Raw genomic sequence first — 20,333 nt, forward strand, 5'->3', positions numbered from 1 at the left:
TGACAATACAGTCTATCCATCAACAAGATCTAATAATTGTAAATATTTATGCCACCACCATGGGACCACCCAAATATATAAATCAATGGGAAACATAAAAAAACACACTGGTGATAACACAATAATAATTGGGGATGTTAACATCCCACTTAGAGCAATAGAAAGGTCATCTAAACAGAGAGTCAACAGGGAAACAATGGCTTTGAATGACACACTGGACCGTATGGACTTAACAGATATATTCAGAACATCCTATCCTATAGAAGCACAATACATATTCTTTTCAAGAGCATATGGAACATTCTCCAGAATAGATCACATGCTAGGTCACAAATCAGCCCTCAAGAAGTATAAAAACATAGATGGGATGCCTGGGGGGCTCAGTGGGCTAAGTGCCCAACTCCAGCTCAGGTCATGATGTCACAGTCCGTGATTTTGAGCCCCACATTGGTATCTATGCTGACAGCTAAGAGCCTGGAGCTTGCTTCATATTCTGTGTCTCCCTCCGTCTGCCACTCCCTCGCTCATGCTCTATCTCTCTGTCTCTCTCTCAAAAATAAATAAAAACATTACATTTTTTTAAAATAAATAAATAAAACAGGGGCACCTTGGTGGCTCAGTTGGTTAAATGTCCAACTTTGGCTAAGGTCATAATCTCATGGTTTGTGAGTTTGGGCCCCGCGAAGGCTCTGCGCTGATAGCTCAGAACCTGGAGGCTGCTTCGGATTCTGTGTGTGTGTGTCTCTCCACCCCTCCCCTGCTCTTGCTCTGTCTCTCTCTCTCTCTCTCTCAAAAATAAAACATTAAATTTTTTTTTAAAAAACATAGAGATCATACCATACATATTTTCAGTGACAACACTATGAAACTTGTAGTCAACCACAAGAAAAAATTTGGAAAGCCCTCAAATATACAAAGGTTAAAAAACATCCTACTAAAGAATCAATGGGCTAACCAGGAAATTAAAAAATAAAAAATTACAGGGAAGCCAACGAAAATAAAAACACGGCAGTCCAAAACTATGGGATGTAGCATATGCAGTCCTAAGAGGGAAGTATATTGCAATTCAGTCCTATCTCATGAACCAAGAAAGGTCTCAAATACAGACCCTAACCTTACACCTTAAGGAGCTAGAAAAGAACAGAAAATAAAGCCTAAACCCAGCAAAAGAAAAAAAATTATTAATAAAGATTATAGCAGAAATAAATGATATTAAAAAAAAACATTCAACAGATAAATGAAACTAAAAGCTGGTTGTTGAAACAAGTGACAAAATTGATAAACCCCCTAGCCAAACATATCAAAAAGAAAAATGACCCAAATAGAGAAAATCACTAAGGAAAGAAGAGAAATAACAACCAACATTACAGAAATACAAACAATTATAAAAGAATACTCTGAAAACATATATGGCAAAAAAATGGGCAATCTGGAAAAAAATGGACAAATTCCTAGAAACTCAACAACTACCAAAACTCAAACAGGAAGAAATAGAAAATTTGAACAGTCCCATAACCAGCAAAGAAATTGAATCACTAATCAAAAATTTCACAATAAATAACAGTCCTGGTCCAGATGGCTTCCCAGGGGAATTCAACCACCATTAAAAAAGAGTTAATATTTATTCTTATCAAACTATTTGAAAAAAAACATTCTGTTTCAAAAAAACATTCCAAACTCATTCTACAAAGCCAGGATTACACTGATTCCCAAACCAGACAAAGACTCCACTAAAAAGAATTACCAGCCAACATCCCTGATAAACCTGGATGCAAAATTCTCAAGAAGATACTAGCAAATCAAATTCAATGGTACATTAAAAGAATTATTTACCATGATGAAGTGGGATTTATTTCTGAGATGCAGGTCTGGTTCAACATTCACAAATCAATCAACGTGATATACCCCGTTAATAAAAGAAAGGATAAGAACCATATGATCCTGTCAATAGATGCAGGGAAAGCATTTGACAAAATACAGCATCCACTGTTGATAAAAACCCTCAACAAAGTAGGAACAGATAGAACATACCTAAATATCATTAAGGCAAGATACGAAAACCCACATCCTCAATGGGGAAAAAGTGAAAACATTTCCCCTACAGTCAGGAACAAGACAAGGATGGCCCTCTCACCATTACTGTTTAACACAGTAATGGGAGTCAGCCTCAGCAATCAGATAACAAAAAGAAATAAAAGCCATCCAAATTCTCATGGAAGAAGTCAAACTTATATTATTTGTAGATGATATGTCATTCTACATAGAAAATGCAGGACTCCACCAAAAAATTGCTAGAATGAGGGGAAGAACCAAGATGGCAGAACACATGGAAGTTTTTTTTGCATCTTGCGTCCATGAAATACAGCCAGATCAACACAAAACCATCCTGCACACCTAGAAACCTGATTTGAGGATTAACACAACAATCTGCACAACCTGAACCACAGAACGTAGCAGGTATGTGGCATGAGGAGGTGAACTGGGGGAGAGGGAAGCCGTGGAGGGCAGGAAGCTGTTTTTACTTGTGGAGAGAGGACGGAGACAGCAGGGGAAAGAGCACGGGAAAAGCAACCCCCGACCCAAAAAGCAGCTGGAGAGAAAGTGGAAAAGTGGAAACAGTCACAGGGACTGAACTTAAAAGGGAAAAAGGAGAGAGTTTAAATTCCACTAAGACTCTATACACAGGGGGAGTGCAGAGTCTGAAACTCTGCAGCTCAACATCTGGCAGTGCTCTGCTGGGAAGGGCAAATCCCCAGGAGCAAAATGAGGTCCGGGTGCCCAAGGGCCCCAGGGTACAGGTGGTTCCCCTACTGGGAGGACACTTGGTAGAGGCTGTGTGACCCCCCCCCCCCACAGACAAAGGCACCAGCAGACTCCGGAGAACAACCACATTCACTGGTGCTGGAACAAGGTCGTTAAAGGTGAAGCCTGGCGCCAGATGTGTGTTGAGATTTTCCATAATTCCTGAAATGCTGCTGCTGCTACACGACTGTGTGAACATTTTCTGGGGCGGGTTGGCACCCAGATGCAGTCTATGGGCACTGGCAGCAACGCAGTCCCACGAATGTTCCTAGGTACGGCTGGCACCTGGCCACTGCTTGGTGAGACCCTCCCCCAGAAGGTCTGTGTGGGACAAAGCTGCAGTCCCTCAGAAGTGAGGGGTTGGGAAACACAGCCATATCTGAGATAAAACTCAGGAGGGAGGTGCCGCCTGGCAACCTGATGGCTTGGTCACGGACCTATAAATGTGGGGAGTGGACGGAAGCCAGAGAGGAAGGACAGGTGCTTGACTGCTGATCAGGAAAACAAAGTTCCGATACTACAGACTGGGTAGATGGGTGACGCCATTTCCAACCCTCCTGCGCATGCTCATACACTCCAACAAACGCCAAAACAATCCACGCCAGTAAGCTAAGCAGCACCATCTAATGGAGAACAGAGCCAATACACTAAGCCCCGCCCAACTGGGCCAAACTCGCTCTTCAGGAACACCACAAGTTTCTCCACCTGCTTAGTTTACGAACAATAAAGTACTTCAACTTCATAGTTGGACTCCTAGGGGACAAAGATGTAATTTCAATCGTATTTCAGTCTATTCACTGGTCCATCTATCCAATTCTTTTTTCTTTTTCTCTTTTTAATTTCCTTTTCTTGAATACAGAAAGAAAAAAAATAGTTTTATTTTCAATTTTTACTAAAAATATTTTTCTTTAATTTTTTTCACTCTACTTTTTACTTTATTGTAAGTTTTTCAAATTCTATTACTTCCACCATTTCATTTTGTTCTATTCCATTGTATTCATGTTTTCAAATGTTCAAAAGTTTTCCTTTTATTTCCCTTTTTTCTCTAATCTATCTATCAAGCTCCTTTCAACAACCAGATCAAAACACACCTAGGATATAGCATCATTTATTTGATTCTTTTGTGTGTGTGTGTGTGTGTGTGTGTGTGTGTTACTTTTAATTTTTTAATTTTAATTTTTTTTCCTTTTACCTTATTAATTCCTTTTATTCCTTCAAAATTATGAAACGAAGGAATTCACCCCTAAAGAAAGCATGAAAAAAACGACAGCCAGGGATTTAACCAACACAGATACAAGCAAGATGTCTGAACCAGAATGTAGAATCACGATAATAAGAATACTAGCTGGAGTTGACAATAGACTAGAATCCCTTTCTGTGGAGATAAAAGAATTAAAATCTAGTCAGAACGAAATAAAAAATGCTATAACTGAGCTGCAATTTCAAATGGATGCCACAGCGGCCAAGGATGGATGAGGCAGAGAAGACAATCAGCAATACAGAGGACAAACTTATGGAGTACTAAGCAGAAAAACAGACTAAGGCAAAAGAGCATGATTTAATAATGAGAGAAATCAGGGACTCATCTAAAGAAACATCAGAATCACAGGGGTCCCAAAAGATGATGAGAGAAAAACGGGTAGAAGGGTTATGTGAGCAAATCATAGCGGAAAACTTCTGCTAACCTGAGGAAAGACACAGACATCAAAATCTAGGCAGCACAGACAACTTGTATTAGATTCAACATAAACCGACCATCAATAAGGCATGTCACAGTCAAATTCACAAAATACTCAAGCAAGGAAAGAATCATGGAAGCAGCAAGGGAAAAACAGTCCTTAACCTACAAAGGAAGACAGATCAGGTTTGCAGCAGACCTATCCACAGAAATGTGGCAAGCCAGAAAGGAGTGGCAGGATATATTCAATGTGTTGAACTGGAAAAATATGCAGCCAAGAATTCTTTATCCAGCAAGGCTGTCATTCAAAATAGAAGGCAAGATAAAATATTCCCAGACAAACAAAAATTAAAGGAGTTTGTGACCACTAAACCAGCCATACAAGAAATTTTAAGGCGGACTCTCTGAGGGGAGAAAAGATGAAAAAAAAAAAAAAAAAGACCAAAAGCAACAAAGAACATAAAGGACCAGAGAACACCACCAGAAATTCCAACTCTACAAGAAACATAATGGCAATAAACTCTTATCTTTCAGTACTCACTCTGAACATCAATGGACTCAATGCTCCAATCAAAACACATAGGGTAACAGTGGATAAGAAAACAAGATGCATCTATATGCTATTTACAAGAGACCCACATTTGACCTAAAGACACCTTCAGGGGGCGCCTGGGTGGCTCAGTTAGTTGAATGTCCGACTTCAGCTCAGGTCATGATCTCATGACTCATGGGTTCAAGCGCCACGTCAGGCTCTGTGCTGATAGCTCAGAGCCTGGAACCTGCTTCAGATTCTATGTCTCCCTCTCTGTCTCTGCCCCTCCCCTGTTCACACTTTGTCTCTCAAAAAAAAATAAACATTGCAAAAAAATTTAAAAAGTACCTTCAGATTGAAAGTAAGGGGATGGGGAACCATCTATCATGGTAATGGTTGACAAACAAAAGCCAGAGTAGCCATACTTATATCAGACAATCTAGACTTTAAAATAAAGACTGTAACAAGAGATGAAGTAGGGCACTATATCATAATTAAGGGGTTGATCCACCAAGATGACCTAACAATTTTAAACATTTATGCTCCAAATGTGGCAGCACCCAAATATGTAAATCAATTAATCACAAACATAAAGAAACTCATTGATAATAATACCATAATAGTAGGGGAATTCAAGACCCCACTTACAACAATGGACAGATCATCTAAACAGAAAATCAACAAGGAAACAATGGCTTTGAATGACACACTGGACCAGATGGACTCAACAGATATACTCAGAACATTTCATCCTAAAGCAGCGGAATATACATTCTTCTCCAGTGCACATGGAATCTTCTCCAGAATAGATCACATACTGGGACATAAATCAGCTCTCAACAAGTAAAAAAAAGATTGAGATCATACCATGCATATTTTCAGACCACAACACAATGAAACTCTAAATCAACCACAAGAAAAAATCTGGAAAGGTAACAAATATTTTGAGACTAAAGAACACCCTACTAAAGAATGAATGGGCTAGCCAAAAAGTTAAAGATCAAATTAAAAAGTACATGGAAGCCAATGAAAATGATAACACCACAGCCTAAAACCTCTAGGATGCAAAAAAGGCGGTCATAAGAGGAAAGTATATAGCAATCCAGGCCTTCCTAAAGAAGGAAGAAAGATCTAAGACACACAACCAAACCTTACACCATAAAGAGCTGGAAACAGAACAGCAAATAAAACCCCAAACCAGCAGAAGACAGGAAATAATAAAGATTAGAGCAGAAATCATTGCTATAGAAACAAACAAAAAAAAAAAACAGAACAGATCAATGAAACCTGAAGCTGGCTCTTTGAAAGAATTAACAATATTGATAAACCACTAGCCAGTTGGATCAAAAAGAAAAAGGAAACCACCCAAATAAATAAAATCAAGTATGAAAGAGGAGAGATCATAACACAGCAGAAATAAAAACATTAAAAGAATATTATGAGCAATTATATGCAAATAAAACGGGCAATCTGGAAGAAAAGAACAATTCCTAGAGACATATAATAAACTAGCAAAACTGAAACAGGAAGAAATAGGAACTTTGAACAGATCCATAACCAGTAATCAAATCGAATTAGTAATCAAAAATATCCAAAAACTAAGAGTCTAGGGCCAGATGGCTTTCTAGGGGAATTCTACCAAACATTTAATGGAGAGTTAACACCTATTCTCTTGAAGCTGTTCCAAAAAATAGAAATGGAAGGAAAACTTCCACTTTCTATGAAGCCAGCATTACCTTGATTCCAAAACCAGACATGGAGCCCACTACAGACCAATTTCCCTGATGAAAACGGATGCAAAAATCCTCAACAAGATATTAGCCAAGCGTCTCCAACAATACATTAAAAAAAATTATTCACCACGACCGAGTGGAATTTATACCTGGGGTGCAGCTCTGATTCAATATCAGGACAACAATCAATGTAATTCATGGCATCAATAAAAGGACAAAAAACACATGATCCTCTCAACAGATGCAGAGAAAGCATTTGACAAAATACAGCATCCTTTCTTGATAAAAACCCTCAAGAAAGTAGGGATAGAAGGAGCATATCTCGAAATGATAAAAGACATATATGAATGACCCAACGCTAATATCATCCTCAATGGGGAAAAACTGAGAGCTTTCCCCCTAAGGTCAGAACAAGACAGGGATGTCCACTCTCGCCACTGTTATTCAATATAGTTTTGGAAGTCTTAGCTTCACTAGACAACACAAAGAAATAAAAGACATACAAATCAGCCAGGAGGAGGTCAAACTTCCAGTCTTTGCAGATGACATAATACTCTACATGGGAAACCCAAAAGATCCATCAAAAAACTGCTATAACTGATCCATGAATTGAGCAAAGTGGCAGGATATAAAACCAATGCACAGGAATCGGTTGCATTCCTATACACCAACAATGAAGCAACAGAAAGAGAAATCAAGGAAGTGATCCCAGTTACAATTGCACCAAAAACCATAAAATACCTAGGAATAAATCTAACCAAAGAGGTGAAAAATCGATACACTGAAAAGTATAGAAAGCTTATGAAAGAAATTGAAGACACAAAAAAATGGAAAAATATTCCAGGCTCTTGGATAGGAAGAACAAATATTGTTAAAATGTTGATACTACCCAAAGCAATCTACATATTCAAAGGAATCCCTATCAAAATAACACCAGCATTCTTCACAGAGCTAGAACAAATAATCCTAAAATTTGTATGGAACCACAAAAGACCCCAAATAGCCAAAGCGATCTTGAAAAATGAAACCAAAGTAGGAGGCATCACAATCCTGGACTTCAAGCTGTATTACAAAGCTGTAATCATCAAAACAGTATGGTACTGGCACAAGAACAGACACTCAGATCAATGGAACAGAATAGAAAACCCAGAAATGGACCCATAAACATATGGACAACTAATCTTTGACAAAGCAAGAAAGAATATCCAATGGAATAAAGACAGTCTCTTCAGCAAGTGGTGCTGGGAAAACTAGACAGTAACATGCAGAAAACATGGAAAAAACCTATTTGACCTTGGCCACAACTTCTTACTCAACATGTCTCTGGAGCCAAGGGAAACAAAACCAAAAATGAACTACTGGGACCTCATCAAAATAAAAAGCTTCTGCACAGCGAAGGAAACAATCAGCAAAACTAAAAGGCAACCAACAGAATGGGAGAAGATATTTGCAAATGACATATCGGATAAAGGGTTAGTATCCAAAATCTATAAAGAACCTATCAAACTCAACACACAAAAAACATATAATCCAGTGAAGAAATGGGCAAAAGACATGAATAGACACTTCTCCAAAGAAGGCATCCAGATGGCCAACCGACACATGAAAAAATGCTCATCAGGGAAATACAAATAAAAACCACAAGATAGCACCTCACACCTGTCAAAATGGTTAAAATTAACAACTCAGGCAACTACAGATGTTGGTGAGGATGTAGAGAAAGAGGGTCTCTTTTGCACTGCTGGTGGGAATGCAAACTGGTGCAGCCACTCTGGAAAACAGTATGGGGGTTCCTCAAAAAATTAAAAATAGAACTACCCTATGACCCAGCAACTGCACTATTAGGTATTTATCCAAAGGATACAGTTATGCTGTTTCGAAGGGACACATGCATCCCAATGTTTACAGCAGCACTATCAACAATAGCCAAAGTATGGAAAGAGCCCACGTGTCCATCGATGGATGAATGGATAAAGAAGATGTGGTGTTCTTTGAGGATTACTCACCAATAGGCTTTGAGTATTACCCACCAATCAAATAGAATGAAATCTTGCCACTTGCTACAACGTAGATGGAACTAGAGGGTATTATGCTAAGTGAAATTAGTTAGAGAAATACAAATATCATATGACTTCACTCATATGAGGACTTTAAGAGACAAAACAGATGAACATAAGGGAAGGGAAACAAAAATAATATAAAAACAGGGATGGGGACAAAACAGAAGAGACTCATAAATATGGAAAACAAACAGAGGGTTACTGGAGGGGTAGCAGGAGGGGGGATGGGCTAAATGGGTAAGGGGCACTAAGGAATCTACTCCTGAAATCATTGTTGCACTATATGCTAATGAATTTGGATATAAATTTTAAAAAATATAAAATAAAACAAGTTAATTAAAAAAAATAAAGCAAAAGAAAGAAAAACTATCAACAAAGGTAAGGAAAGGGCCCATATGTCCTTCAATGGATGAATGGATAAAGAAGATGTGGTATGTGTGTACATACACACACACACACACACACACACACACACACACACAGAAAGAGTGGAGTATTACTCGGCAATCAAAAAGAATGAAATCTTGCCATTTGCAACTACATGGATGGAACTAGAGGGTATTATGCTAAGTGAAATTAGTCAGAGAAAGACAAATATCATATGACTTCACTCATATAAGGATTTTAAGATACAAAACAGATGAACATAAGGGAAGGGAAGCAAAAATAATATAAAAACAGGGAGGGAGACAAAACAACAGACTCTTAAATATGGAGAACAAACAGAGCGTTACTGGAGGGCTCGTGGGAGGGAGGATGGGCATTAAGGGGCATTAAGATTTAGGAATCTACTCATGAAATCATTGCTGTACTATATGCTAACTAACTTGGATGTAAATTAAAAAAAAAATTGCTAGAATAAATACATGAATTCACCAAAGTCATAGGATATAACATCAACATGCAGAAATTTGTTTCTTTTCTATACACTAATAATGAAGCAGCAGAAAAAGAAAAGCAAGGAATCAATCACATTTGCAAGTCCTCAAGAAATAATGTTACCTAGGAATAAAATTAACTAAAGAGGTAAAATATCTATACTCTGAAAACTATAGCACACTTATGAAAGAAATTGAATAGGACACCAAGAAATGGAAAAATTCCATGCCCATGGATTGGAAGAAAAAATATTGTTAAAATGTCTATACTTCCCAAAGCAGTCTACATCTTTAATGCAATCCCTATCAAAATACCACCAGCAGTTTTCACTGAGCTAGAGCAAACAATCCTACATTTGTATGGAACCACAAAAGACCCCAAATAACCAAAGCAATCCTGAAAAAGAAAAACAAAACTGGAGGCATCATGATTCCAGATCTTACATTGTATTACAAAGCTGTAGCCATCAAGACAGTATACTACTGGGTCAAAAATAGACACTCAGATCAATGGAACAGAATAGAGAACCCATAAATGGACCCACAACTATATGGCCGACCCATCTTCAACAATGCAGGAAAGCATATCCAAAGGATAATAAATGGTGTTAGGAAAACAGGACAGCAACATACAGAAGAATGAAACTTGACCACTTTTTAACACCATTTATAAAAATACATTCAGTATGATGAAAGACCTAAATATAAGACAGGAAACCATCTAAATCCTAGAGGAGAACATAGGCAGCAACCTCTCTGACCTGAGGTGGAGCAACTTCTTACTAGACATGTCACTGAAGGCAAGGGAAATGAAAGCAAACATGAACTACTGGGACCTGATCAAGATACAAAGCTTCTACACAACAAAGTAAACAATCAACAAAACTAAAAGGTAGCCTACAGAATGGGAGAAGATATTTGCAAATGACATATCAGATAAAGGTTAGCATCCAAAATCTATAAAAAACTTATCAAATTCAACATCCAGAAAACAAATAACCGAGTTAATAAATGGACAGAAGACATGAAAAGACCTTTTTCCAAAGAAGACATCTGATGGCTAACAGACACATGAAAAGATACTCAACATCACTGATCATCATCACACCAATCAGAATGGCTAAAATTAACGACGCAAGAAACAACAGGTGTTAGCGAGGATGCAGAGAAAAGGGATCTTTCCTGCACTGCTGGTGGGAATGCAAATGGGTTCAGCCACTCTGGAGAACAGTATGAGGTTCCTCAAGAAAGTACATAAAACTACCCTATGACCCAGCAATTGCACTATTAGGTATTTACCCAAAGGATACAAAAATATACATTTGAAGGGGTACATGCACCCTGATGTTTGTAGCAGCATTATCAACAATAGCCAAATTATGGAGACAGCCCAAATTTCCACCAACTGATGAATGGATAAAGAAGATGTGGGGTGGGTGGGTGTGTGTGTATGTGTGTGTGTGTGTGTGTGTGTGTGTGTGTGTGTGTGTGTGTGTGTGTGTGTGTTTAATGGAATATTATTCAGCCATCAAAAAGAATGAGATGTGTCCATTTGCAATGTCGTGGATGGAGCTAGAATGTATTATGCTAAGTGAAATAAGTCAGAGAAAGACAGATATCATATGATTTCACTCATATGTGAAATTTAATTAAGAAACAAAACAGATGAACATATGGGAAGGAGGTGGGGGGAAGAGAAAAGAGGGAATAAAACCACAGGAGACCCTTAATGAGAAAAAGCAAACTATGGGTTGACAGAGGGAGGTGAGTGGGAGATAGGCTAGATGCGTGATAGGTACCAAGAAGGGACTTTGTTGTGATAAGCACTGAGTACTGTATGTAAGTGATGAATCACTAAATTTTACTTCTGAAACCAATACTGTACTGCATGTTAACTAAAATTTAAATTTAAAAAACAAACTTGAAAATAAAATACTTTTATCTCAAAAAATAAAATAAAATAAAATAAAATAAGTGAATTTTTGTGTTATGTGAATTCTCAGGTTTAAAAATCTCTCAATTTATCCTATTGTTATTTCCCTAATGTACAATATGTTGCTATATTCCAGGAACAACCTGGTAACTGCTAATCTAAAAAGATCTCAAATGTTTTAAAATTTACAGGTATGACACCTATGCAGACGCACATATCACATTCACACAAATACAAATAGGTTGCCCATTTGATAAATTATAAAAGGATAATATTATTCTGAAGGAAATATACTTGATCTTAGACAAAAGGCCAATATGTGATATTCCGGAGGAAATAAAAAATTCTTAGAAAGGTTAGTATTATCTAAAATACTATGCTAAGAAATAGGGGCACCTGGGTGGCTCATTTGGTTAAGCATCCAACTCTTGATTTCAGCTCAGGTCATGATCTCATGGTTTGTGAGATCAAGCTCCGTTTCGGGCTCTGCACTGAGCATGGAGCCTGCTAGGGATTCTCTCTCCTCCTCTACTCTCCCCCACTCACAAGCATGCATGCACTCTCTCTCTCTCAAAATAGGTACGTAAACTTTAAAAAAAATACTATGTAGTATTTTAAGTAACTAGTCATCTAGATCAGTAGCTATGTGTACTGAGAGAACAAACACATCTTCATCACTATAATACTAGTATACTACTAAGACCAATAATTAGATTTCAGGGAACATTTCCTATATTCCAAGTGGGCATATTAGAAGCCCATTTAATGCCCAACATAATCAATAAGGTAAGTGCTACTATAATCCCCCATTTTACAGATGAGGAAACTAAAGCACAGAATAATCATACAAATAACAAATATTAGAGCCAACAGTTAGATTAGGTAGGCTGTCTACAAAGCCTGTAATCTACTACACTGGTACATCCCCCCATATAACAACCAAAATTACAGTCAAGCGTGATTTTGCACAAAGTCCTCCCAGTTTAGAACACATATTTCAACCATATATGTTTATATGTACTCTTTTTAAATTAATTTTCACAATTCGTTTCAAATCAAAATACTAAATTTTTTACTTTATTAGTAACACCAACCTTTCTACAAATAACTTGAAGCATGTTCATTCATATACCTAAAATTTTTGAAATAGTGATATAATATTTACCTTGTTCTGGGCCGTTGTTCATCTTCAGATTCACTAACTTCTTCACTAACTCCTGATTCCTGAAAATCAGAATCTTCAGAATCTTCACTGCTCACTTGAAAAAAAAAATTAAGTTATTAAATACTTCCCAACAGAAATGCAATTCACTTGATTTGTCAATAACTTCACATTAAAACTTAGACCACTGTGTATCTACAGTATGTACATTAATGTATATTTTAGTATGTACATTAATGGATATTACACAGCATATAGATTAGACCAGTTAATAATGCAAATAGAATTTATAAAAACTATTCAAATGTATTCCAACTATGATTATAAAACTATGGTTCTATATTAAAATATAAGTATTAATTATGTATGAATTTTTAAAATGTGAATTTAACTGTCAATAAAATATATTCATTATTACCAAAGGTGAATAAAAAGAATTCTGGTTATTCAAAACAAACAAAGTAGGCTGGCCAAAATGGAGTAAGGACAAATACAGACTCTCTGCCATTTATGACAACTAGAAATTATGAACAGAATATAGAAAGAAATGACCTAAGCACTCTGAAAAGGAAACAACAGCAGGCAGACTGGGGACTGAAACAAAAACTTGAATAATGATTCCTATAAAATTGAGGTTGGGGTAGTGACTATGGGTGTCATAGGGTTTTTTCCTTCTTTCTTTCCTGATTTCAACAAGAAGGCAGGCTGAATTCCAAAACTATGCAGAGGGTGCCAAGAGCAAACTGGGAGAACCCCATTTCTAGCCACAGCACTGAGAAAAAGGAGCTGAGCCCTGTATATCATGAGAGTAAATGGAAACCCCAATTTTATTTTTCTCTCAAAAATTTTATTTTTCTGTACCAAAATAGCCACTATGACACAGGTACCTAAACTCTAGCAGAATACACATTTTTCTAGCCAGAGGAAACCAGGCAGGGAATACACAAAATGAGTCTCAAATATCTTGTGGTGCCAGAAAATAATCCAATGCTCAAAGAATGATTGGGGTATATTCAAAGAACACTTGATCCAACTTGAAGGAGCTTCTAATAGCCAAAGCTGGGACAATGTGAGCAACAAAATGAACAACTGAATTACAACTAACAGAATAAAATATCTATAAATTCATATTAAGTAATGGGATAAATAAGGGAAAACAGATAGCTCTTCCTTACCATTACTAAATGTGTAAGTAAAGAAAGAAACAGAAAATAACCACTAGATAAACATCACAAAAACTGCTTCAGACAAGATGAATGCTAAAATTAGTGGGCTTTAGTATGATGAGAAACAGGATATTTGAATAGTCTCAAAGTATCTCTCCACAAGACATTAATTAAATATGAATAGAAAAAGATTTTTTTTTTGCAGTGGAAAAACCCAGCAGACACCAACTTAACCAAGTAATCAGTATTACCAGTATAAGACATAATGTCATCATATAATTTCGGTGTAGGATACTCTGAGAAGGGTTAAATATTACTTTTGTGGTGTTCTTGTCAAAATGTTTAATAACCTCAATTTAACCATAAGAAAACATTAGACAAATACATATGGATTAACAGTCTAGAAAATAACTGATCAAGGTGCCTGAGTGGCTCAGTCGGTTGAGCGTCCAACTTTGGCTTAGGTCACGATCTCACGGCTCGTGAGTTTGAGCCCCGTGTCGGGCTCTGTGCTGACAGCTCAGAGCTTGGAGTCCCCTTCAGATTCTGTGTCTCCCTCTCTCTCTCTCTCTGCCCCTCTCCCACTCGCTCTTTTGCTCTCTCAAAAATAAATAAAAACATTTTTAAAAATTTTTAAAAAGAAAATAACTGATCAATACTCTTCAAAAGTGTCAAGGTCATGAAAGAAAAGGAGGAGAAACGGTCACAGATTGGAGTCTATCAAGGAGTCATCACAACTAAAAGCAATGTGGCATCCTAGTTTGGATTCTGGAATAGAAAAGACATTAGTGAGAAAACTAACCATAACCAAGTAAGATCTTTAGCCCACTTCAAAGGTCAGAAAATATTTTATGTGAAAAGTCTGATGGTAAATATTTGCAACTTTGTAGGCTATATGGTCTCTGTTTCAACTACTTATCTCTACTCAACTTTGCCACTCTAATTACACAAAAGCAGTAACTAAGTATAACCTGGTTCCAAAACACTTTATAAAAATAGGTAGACGGTCAGATTTAGCCTACAGGTATAGTTACTCAACCCCCAGTTTAACTAATAGTATTCTATCAATGTTAATTTCCTGGATTTGGTTATTGTACCATATAGTTAAATTTAAGGTGTTAAATTAGGGAAGCTAGGTAGAAGGAATATAGGAAATCTGTACTATTTTTGCAACATTTCTTTCAACTTTAAATTTTGAAATAAATTTTTTCAAAGATCTATATTGATCTGAAATCAGAATCTATAATCTGATCTATCTAAAAAAAGACATGGGTTAACATAAATACAGTAAAGAATTGAAAATGGGGGAAAGGGGAATAAGGAGTTATTGTTTAAAGAGTTTCAGCTTGGGATGACGAAAGAGTTGTGGAGTGTTGATGGTTGTACAACAATGTGAATATACTGTCACTGAAATGTACACTTAAAAATGATTAAAATGGTTAAAATTTTATGTTGTGTGTACTTTATCACAATAAAAAACAAAAATAAAAAAATAACTGCTAAGCAACTGGGAATTTGAAGAACACATGTGTCCATATGCACACATATAAATCCTGTCATTAAGCAAAATTCTAAACCTATTATTAATTTTTCATCACTTTATTTTGAAAATTTTCAAACGTACCAAAACTTTGAAAAAACTGTTGAATGAACATCTACAACCCTTCTCCTAAACTCATTTGTTAAATTTATCATATTTGTTTGCTTTCTCTTTGTTGTATATACACACACAGGTTTTTGCACTGAACCATCTAAATATAAGTGCAGATATCATGGCACTTTATCCTTAAGCATAAGGATGCTGTCCTATATAAATAGCATTATCACACTTAAAAAAAATCAATTTAATATTATCTGATAATAATAAAGGCAATAATTAAATTTTTTAAATTATCACCAAAATAACTTTTATAATTTTTTTTCAAATTTAGGTGAAAACTGAAAGTTCACATGTTGCCCTTGATCTACTAAGTCAGCTATTATTCTCTCTTGATTTCTCCCCATTGCCTAACTTAAATTTCCAGACAATACAGGCACAACAGTTTGTAAAACCTGAAAAGTTATGCAACTTTATTTATTTATTTAATTTATTTATTTATTGAGAGAGAGAGAGAGAGAGAGAGACACAGAGAGATAAGGAGAGAGAGAATCCCAAGCAGGCTCCGCACTGTCAGTGCATAGTCAATGTGGGGCTCGATCCCACGAACTGTGTGTAACCGTGAACCTGAGCCGAAATCAAGAATTGGGATGCTTAACTGACTGAGCCACCCTTTGAAATAAAGCCCCTTTGCAACTTTAAATGTAGTATCAATCAATATTATAATCCATATTAGAAACATAAATGATAGGATTCGTTTACTCCCTCCTACAAAAACAAATGAAAAAATACTTGGTAATAAATTATCCACAGAGGAGGACAGTGGAAACAGGTGACAAAAGACTTAGACTTTAATAAAACATTTCAAATGTAACTGTGTCCACTAAAGGGCTCTATCCTGATCTGAGCCTCAGAGGCAAAATCAGTATTTCCCCTTTTGTTGAAGATGCACAGGAATTCGTGTGAAGTTATGTAACCTACTTAAATTGCTCAGTTGCTTTATAAAATCTGAAAAACAAGCTTGTAGTCATGCTGTAAAAAATTTTTAAAAAACGCATTCACAAAGTGATGGACTATTATTTATTTAACATGAAAATATCCATGACATATTTAGAGTGTGTGTGTGTGTGTGTGTGTGTGTGTGTGTGTGTGGCGGCAGGGGGTGGGGTGGGGGAGGGGGTTCTCTTCTTCCTCTTTAATGAATAACTATTCAACAAAGGGCTGTTCAACAGCCCTTTAAATGTTCAGGATTCCAAGATTCTGATATCAACTATTTTGGCAATGTCAACTATTCTGGTAGTGTTATACATATACCATGACAACTCCAAAAACCTGGCAGTCATCCCAGACTTTTGTCTTTCATATCAATTAATAAGATCTAACAATTCAGTCTATGACTCCTGTCAATTTTCCTCTTCAAAAATTGTGCTTGGTATCAACTATAGCAATATCCTCCAGAGACACAAATCTAAGCTCTGAGTATAACAGAATAATAAGCAACTAATCTGATCATATTATATTCTTGGTTAAAATCTTTCAGTGGGAACAATGGGTGGTTGTGCTGAGGCTGTGATTCATGAGTACTAGTAATGAATGTCCTGCGCCATACATGTTCATCAAGCTGTCTGCTTATACAGCTTGTATACTATAAACAGGCAAACTGTATGGTTTGTGAATTATATCTCAAAAGGGCTAAAGTACAAAAATATTACAAATAAAAATATTTTTTTTAATTAAAAAAAAAAATTCCCAATGACTCTCCAGCCTCTAGAGCCTATTGTCCTTCTCAGATACTTCCGAAACTGCTTTCCTATTCCTAGTGGCAAAGAGTTAATCTGAGTAAAGTTTTTAAAATTTGCCCCTAAGAAACCAAAAGGTTTCTCTGAACTTTCTGCTAATTTTTCAATATACATGTGATTATTTAAGAATGCTCTACCCCAATGCTCAAATAAAATGGACACACCAAAGAGGTATGCAATGTTTACTCTACAGCCTCATGTACCCATGAATCAACTGTCAAGTATTCCAGTTTGAGAAACCAAAGCTTACAAGTGTCTCCAATACCTGGTCTCTGTCTTGGCCCAGCCTCATGTCCTGTTGATCCTTTCCCTATTCCCTCCTATACTTTCGCTATATACCATATTAACTGCTTCCCCTCAATCATGTGTGAACATTTTGCAGAGGCTTCTCAAGTTTTTTCTCTTCTTATATTATAAATCTTCACAACACATCTACCTGGTCCCCAATTACAACTTGGGTCTGCTGAATGAAACTTTTCATCTTTGTGAAGTCTCCTCTGGGGATAAACACCATCCCCTAAGAAGCTAAGGAAATGTTCCCTTGTGCCACACTATACAATACCTCTGTTGTATAAGACACCTGTCATGGTGCTATAATTTCATATAATATTAATGTCAATAACTCTTACTAAACCACTGACAGCCAAACCTGGCTGCATATCAGAATCATATCAGAGATGCTTTATAAAATATATGGATACTTTGGTCTCACTACCACCAATTATGCTGTAATTGGCTTGAGATGCAGTCCTGTAATATGTATACTTCAAAATCCCCAAAGTAATCCACATGTATAGCCAGGCTGAAAACCACCATACAAGACAATGATTTCCTTACTTATTTTTGTATTCTCAATGTTTATCATGATGTTGGAAACACATAAGCACTCAATGCAGAAGGATTCGGACTTTTAATGTAATAAAAATTTGAGCTGACTATATACAAGCTTTGTATATAATAAATCTTCCCAAATTAACTGCATTGTCTTTCCTTAGGAAGCATTATTTCTTCCTGCAGTTACAGACAATCCTGTATTTTTTACATAGCCTTTAAGTATATTTTATTTATTGTCATATGTATCTTTTTAATCTAAGTTGTGTATGACTACTAAAGATTAAAAATAGGGGTGCCTAGGTGGCTCAGTGTGTTAAGCCTCCAACTCTTGAGTTTCAGCTCAGGTCATGATCTCAGTTTGTGAGTTCGAGCCCCACATCAGGCTCTGTGCTAATGCAGGGGTGGTGCGGAGCCTGCTTGGGATTCTCTCTCTCCCTCTCTCTCTCTCGTGCTATCTCTCTCTCAAAATAAATGAATAAACTTTAAAAAAAAAAAAAGACTAAAAATATATTCTTTGTGTCATCTCATAATTTTCTGGGTTATCTTCCCACTCTAAATTCTTTATTTCACTCTCATTTAAGAGAATAGTTTTTGCCAGTGTGCTGATATTCACTTAATACAGGTGGTCCAGATAATAGTTAAATTTCATTACTGTAGGAGCCCTGGGTGGCTCAGTCGGTTAAGTATCTGACTTCAGCTCAGGTCATGATCTCACAGTTCATGGGCTCAAGCCCCACATCAGGCTCTCTGCTGTCAGCACAGAGCCCATTTTGGATTCTCCCTCTCTCTCCCTCCCTCTCTCTCTCTCAAAATAAATAAACTTTAAAAAGTTTGACTACTGTAATTAGTTTATAAAATCAGTATATTCCTTATATTCAGAATTAAAATATCTTACCTTTCCTTCTATTTCTGCCTTTGGCTTCTTTGTGCTCTTTAGGCTTCATCTTTTTTTCTTCTCCAGATTCTCCATCACTCACAGTGAGTTTGTGTCTCAAAAGCCTATGTCTGTATCTTGGCTTCTTAGATTCTTCAGATTCTGAATCTGATTCAGAATTGACTTGATGTTTTGCTTCTAAGTGGAGAAAAGAAATCAGTAAAACCTTCAGACATTTTTCCTTTAAAACCTGTTATAAAACTATTTTGATTGTTGAAAATTTTCATGATTTACAAAAAAAATCAGAGCTGTTCACTTACTTTGATATCACTGGTGATACCAGGCAACCTTATACATTAAACTTGATCAATTACTATAATTAAATATTAATTAAACATCACCAATACGTTCATAGATTTTTTTTAAAGGTAAAAAATATTTTGCTTTAAAAATCATCTGTTTAGGGGCGCCTGGGTGGCTCAGTCGGTTGAGCAACCGACTTTGGCTCAGGTCATGATCTCAAGGTTTTTGAGTTCAAGCCCCACATCGGGCTCTGTGCTGAGAGCTCAGAGCCTGGAGCCTGCTTCTGATTCTGTGTCTCCCTCTCTCTCTGTCCCTCCCCCACTCATGTTCTGTCTATGTCTCAGAAATAAACATAAAAAAAATTAAAAAATAATAATAAAAATCATCTGTTTATTGGCAATAACTGAAAAAACATGCACAACTATTACCAGATACTCAAAAAGAGTAAAGGTAGTAAAGTTTTAAATATTTAATAAACTTCAAATGCATGTATTATGAGATTTCACAGACAGATAGTCTTCAAAGACTGAACTGGTCAAACAATGAAATTATGACATCCTGTACTTCTCTTTGGAGCTCACCCTCATCTCCTGGGTTTCCTTCATTGTGTTTTCCAGTTCTTTTTTTTCCTTCTTCTGGTTCATCATCTGAAGATCCATCCTCATCAGAGGAAAGATTGGCTTTAATTTCTTCTAAAAGCATCTTCTTGGCAATTCTTGAGTAAAAAAAACAGTAAAAAACTATATATTTGGTGGTGAAGTGTAACAAATTAAAAATTTTTTCACTATCAAAACAGAAATAAATGTATAAAAAGATTTTATACTATAAATAAAAGACTACCAAAGCCATGTTTTAACCTAAGCTACCAACCAACCAAAACTTTTGAAAGATGCTCTTAGCACTGATTTTCTTCCAATTCTAAATACTTCTGCAATATATTTAAAAATCTGAGGGACATTTCTACTATTTTGACCAATTGCCA

General features: G+C 36.4%; 1 protein-coding gene across 3 annotated transcripts in view; it reads right to left on the minus strand.

Annotated features, from left to right (window-relative positions):
* Positions 1-20,333, minus strand: part of ATRX (ATRX chromatin remodeler) — a 311,883-nt gene that overhangs the window by 175,871 nt on the left and 115,679 nt on the right. For all 3 annotated transcript variants that reach the window (XM_042974749.1, XM_042974750.1, XM_042974748.1), the window contains 3 exons: positions 19,933-20,066; positions 19,070-19,246; positions 12,782-12,875 (listed from right to left, as the gene is read on the minus strand). In XM_042974749.1, coding sequence (XP_042830683.1) covers positions 12,782-12,875; positions 19,070-19,246; positions 19,933-20,066 — 405 coding nt within the window. The remainder of the gene's footprint in view (positions 1-12,781; positions 12,876-19,069; positions 19,247-19,932; positions 20,067-20,333) is intronic.

This window comes from Panthera tigris, chromosome X, assembly GCF_018350195.1.
Source record: "Panthera tigris isolate Pti1 chromosome X, P.tigris_Pti1_mat1.1, whole genome shotgun sequence".
NCBI lineage: Eukaryota > Metazoa > Chordata > Mammalia > Carnivora > Felidae > Panthera > Panthera tigris.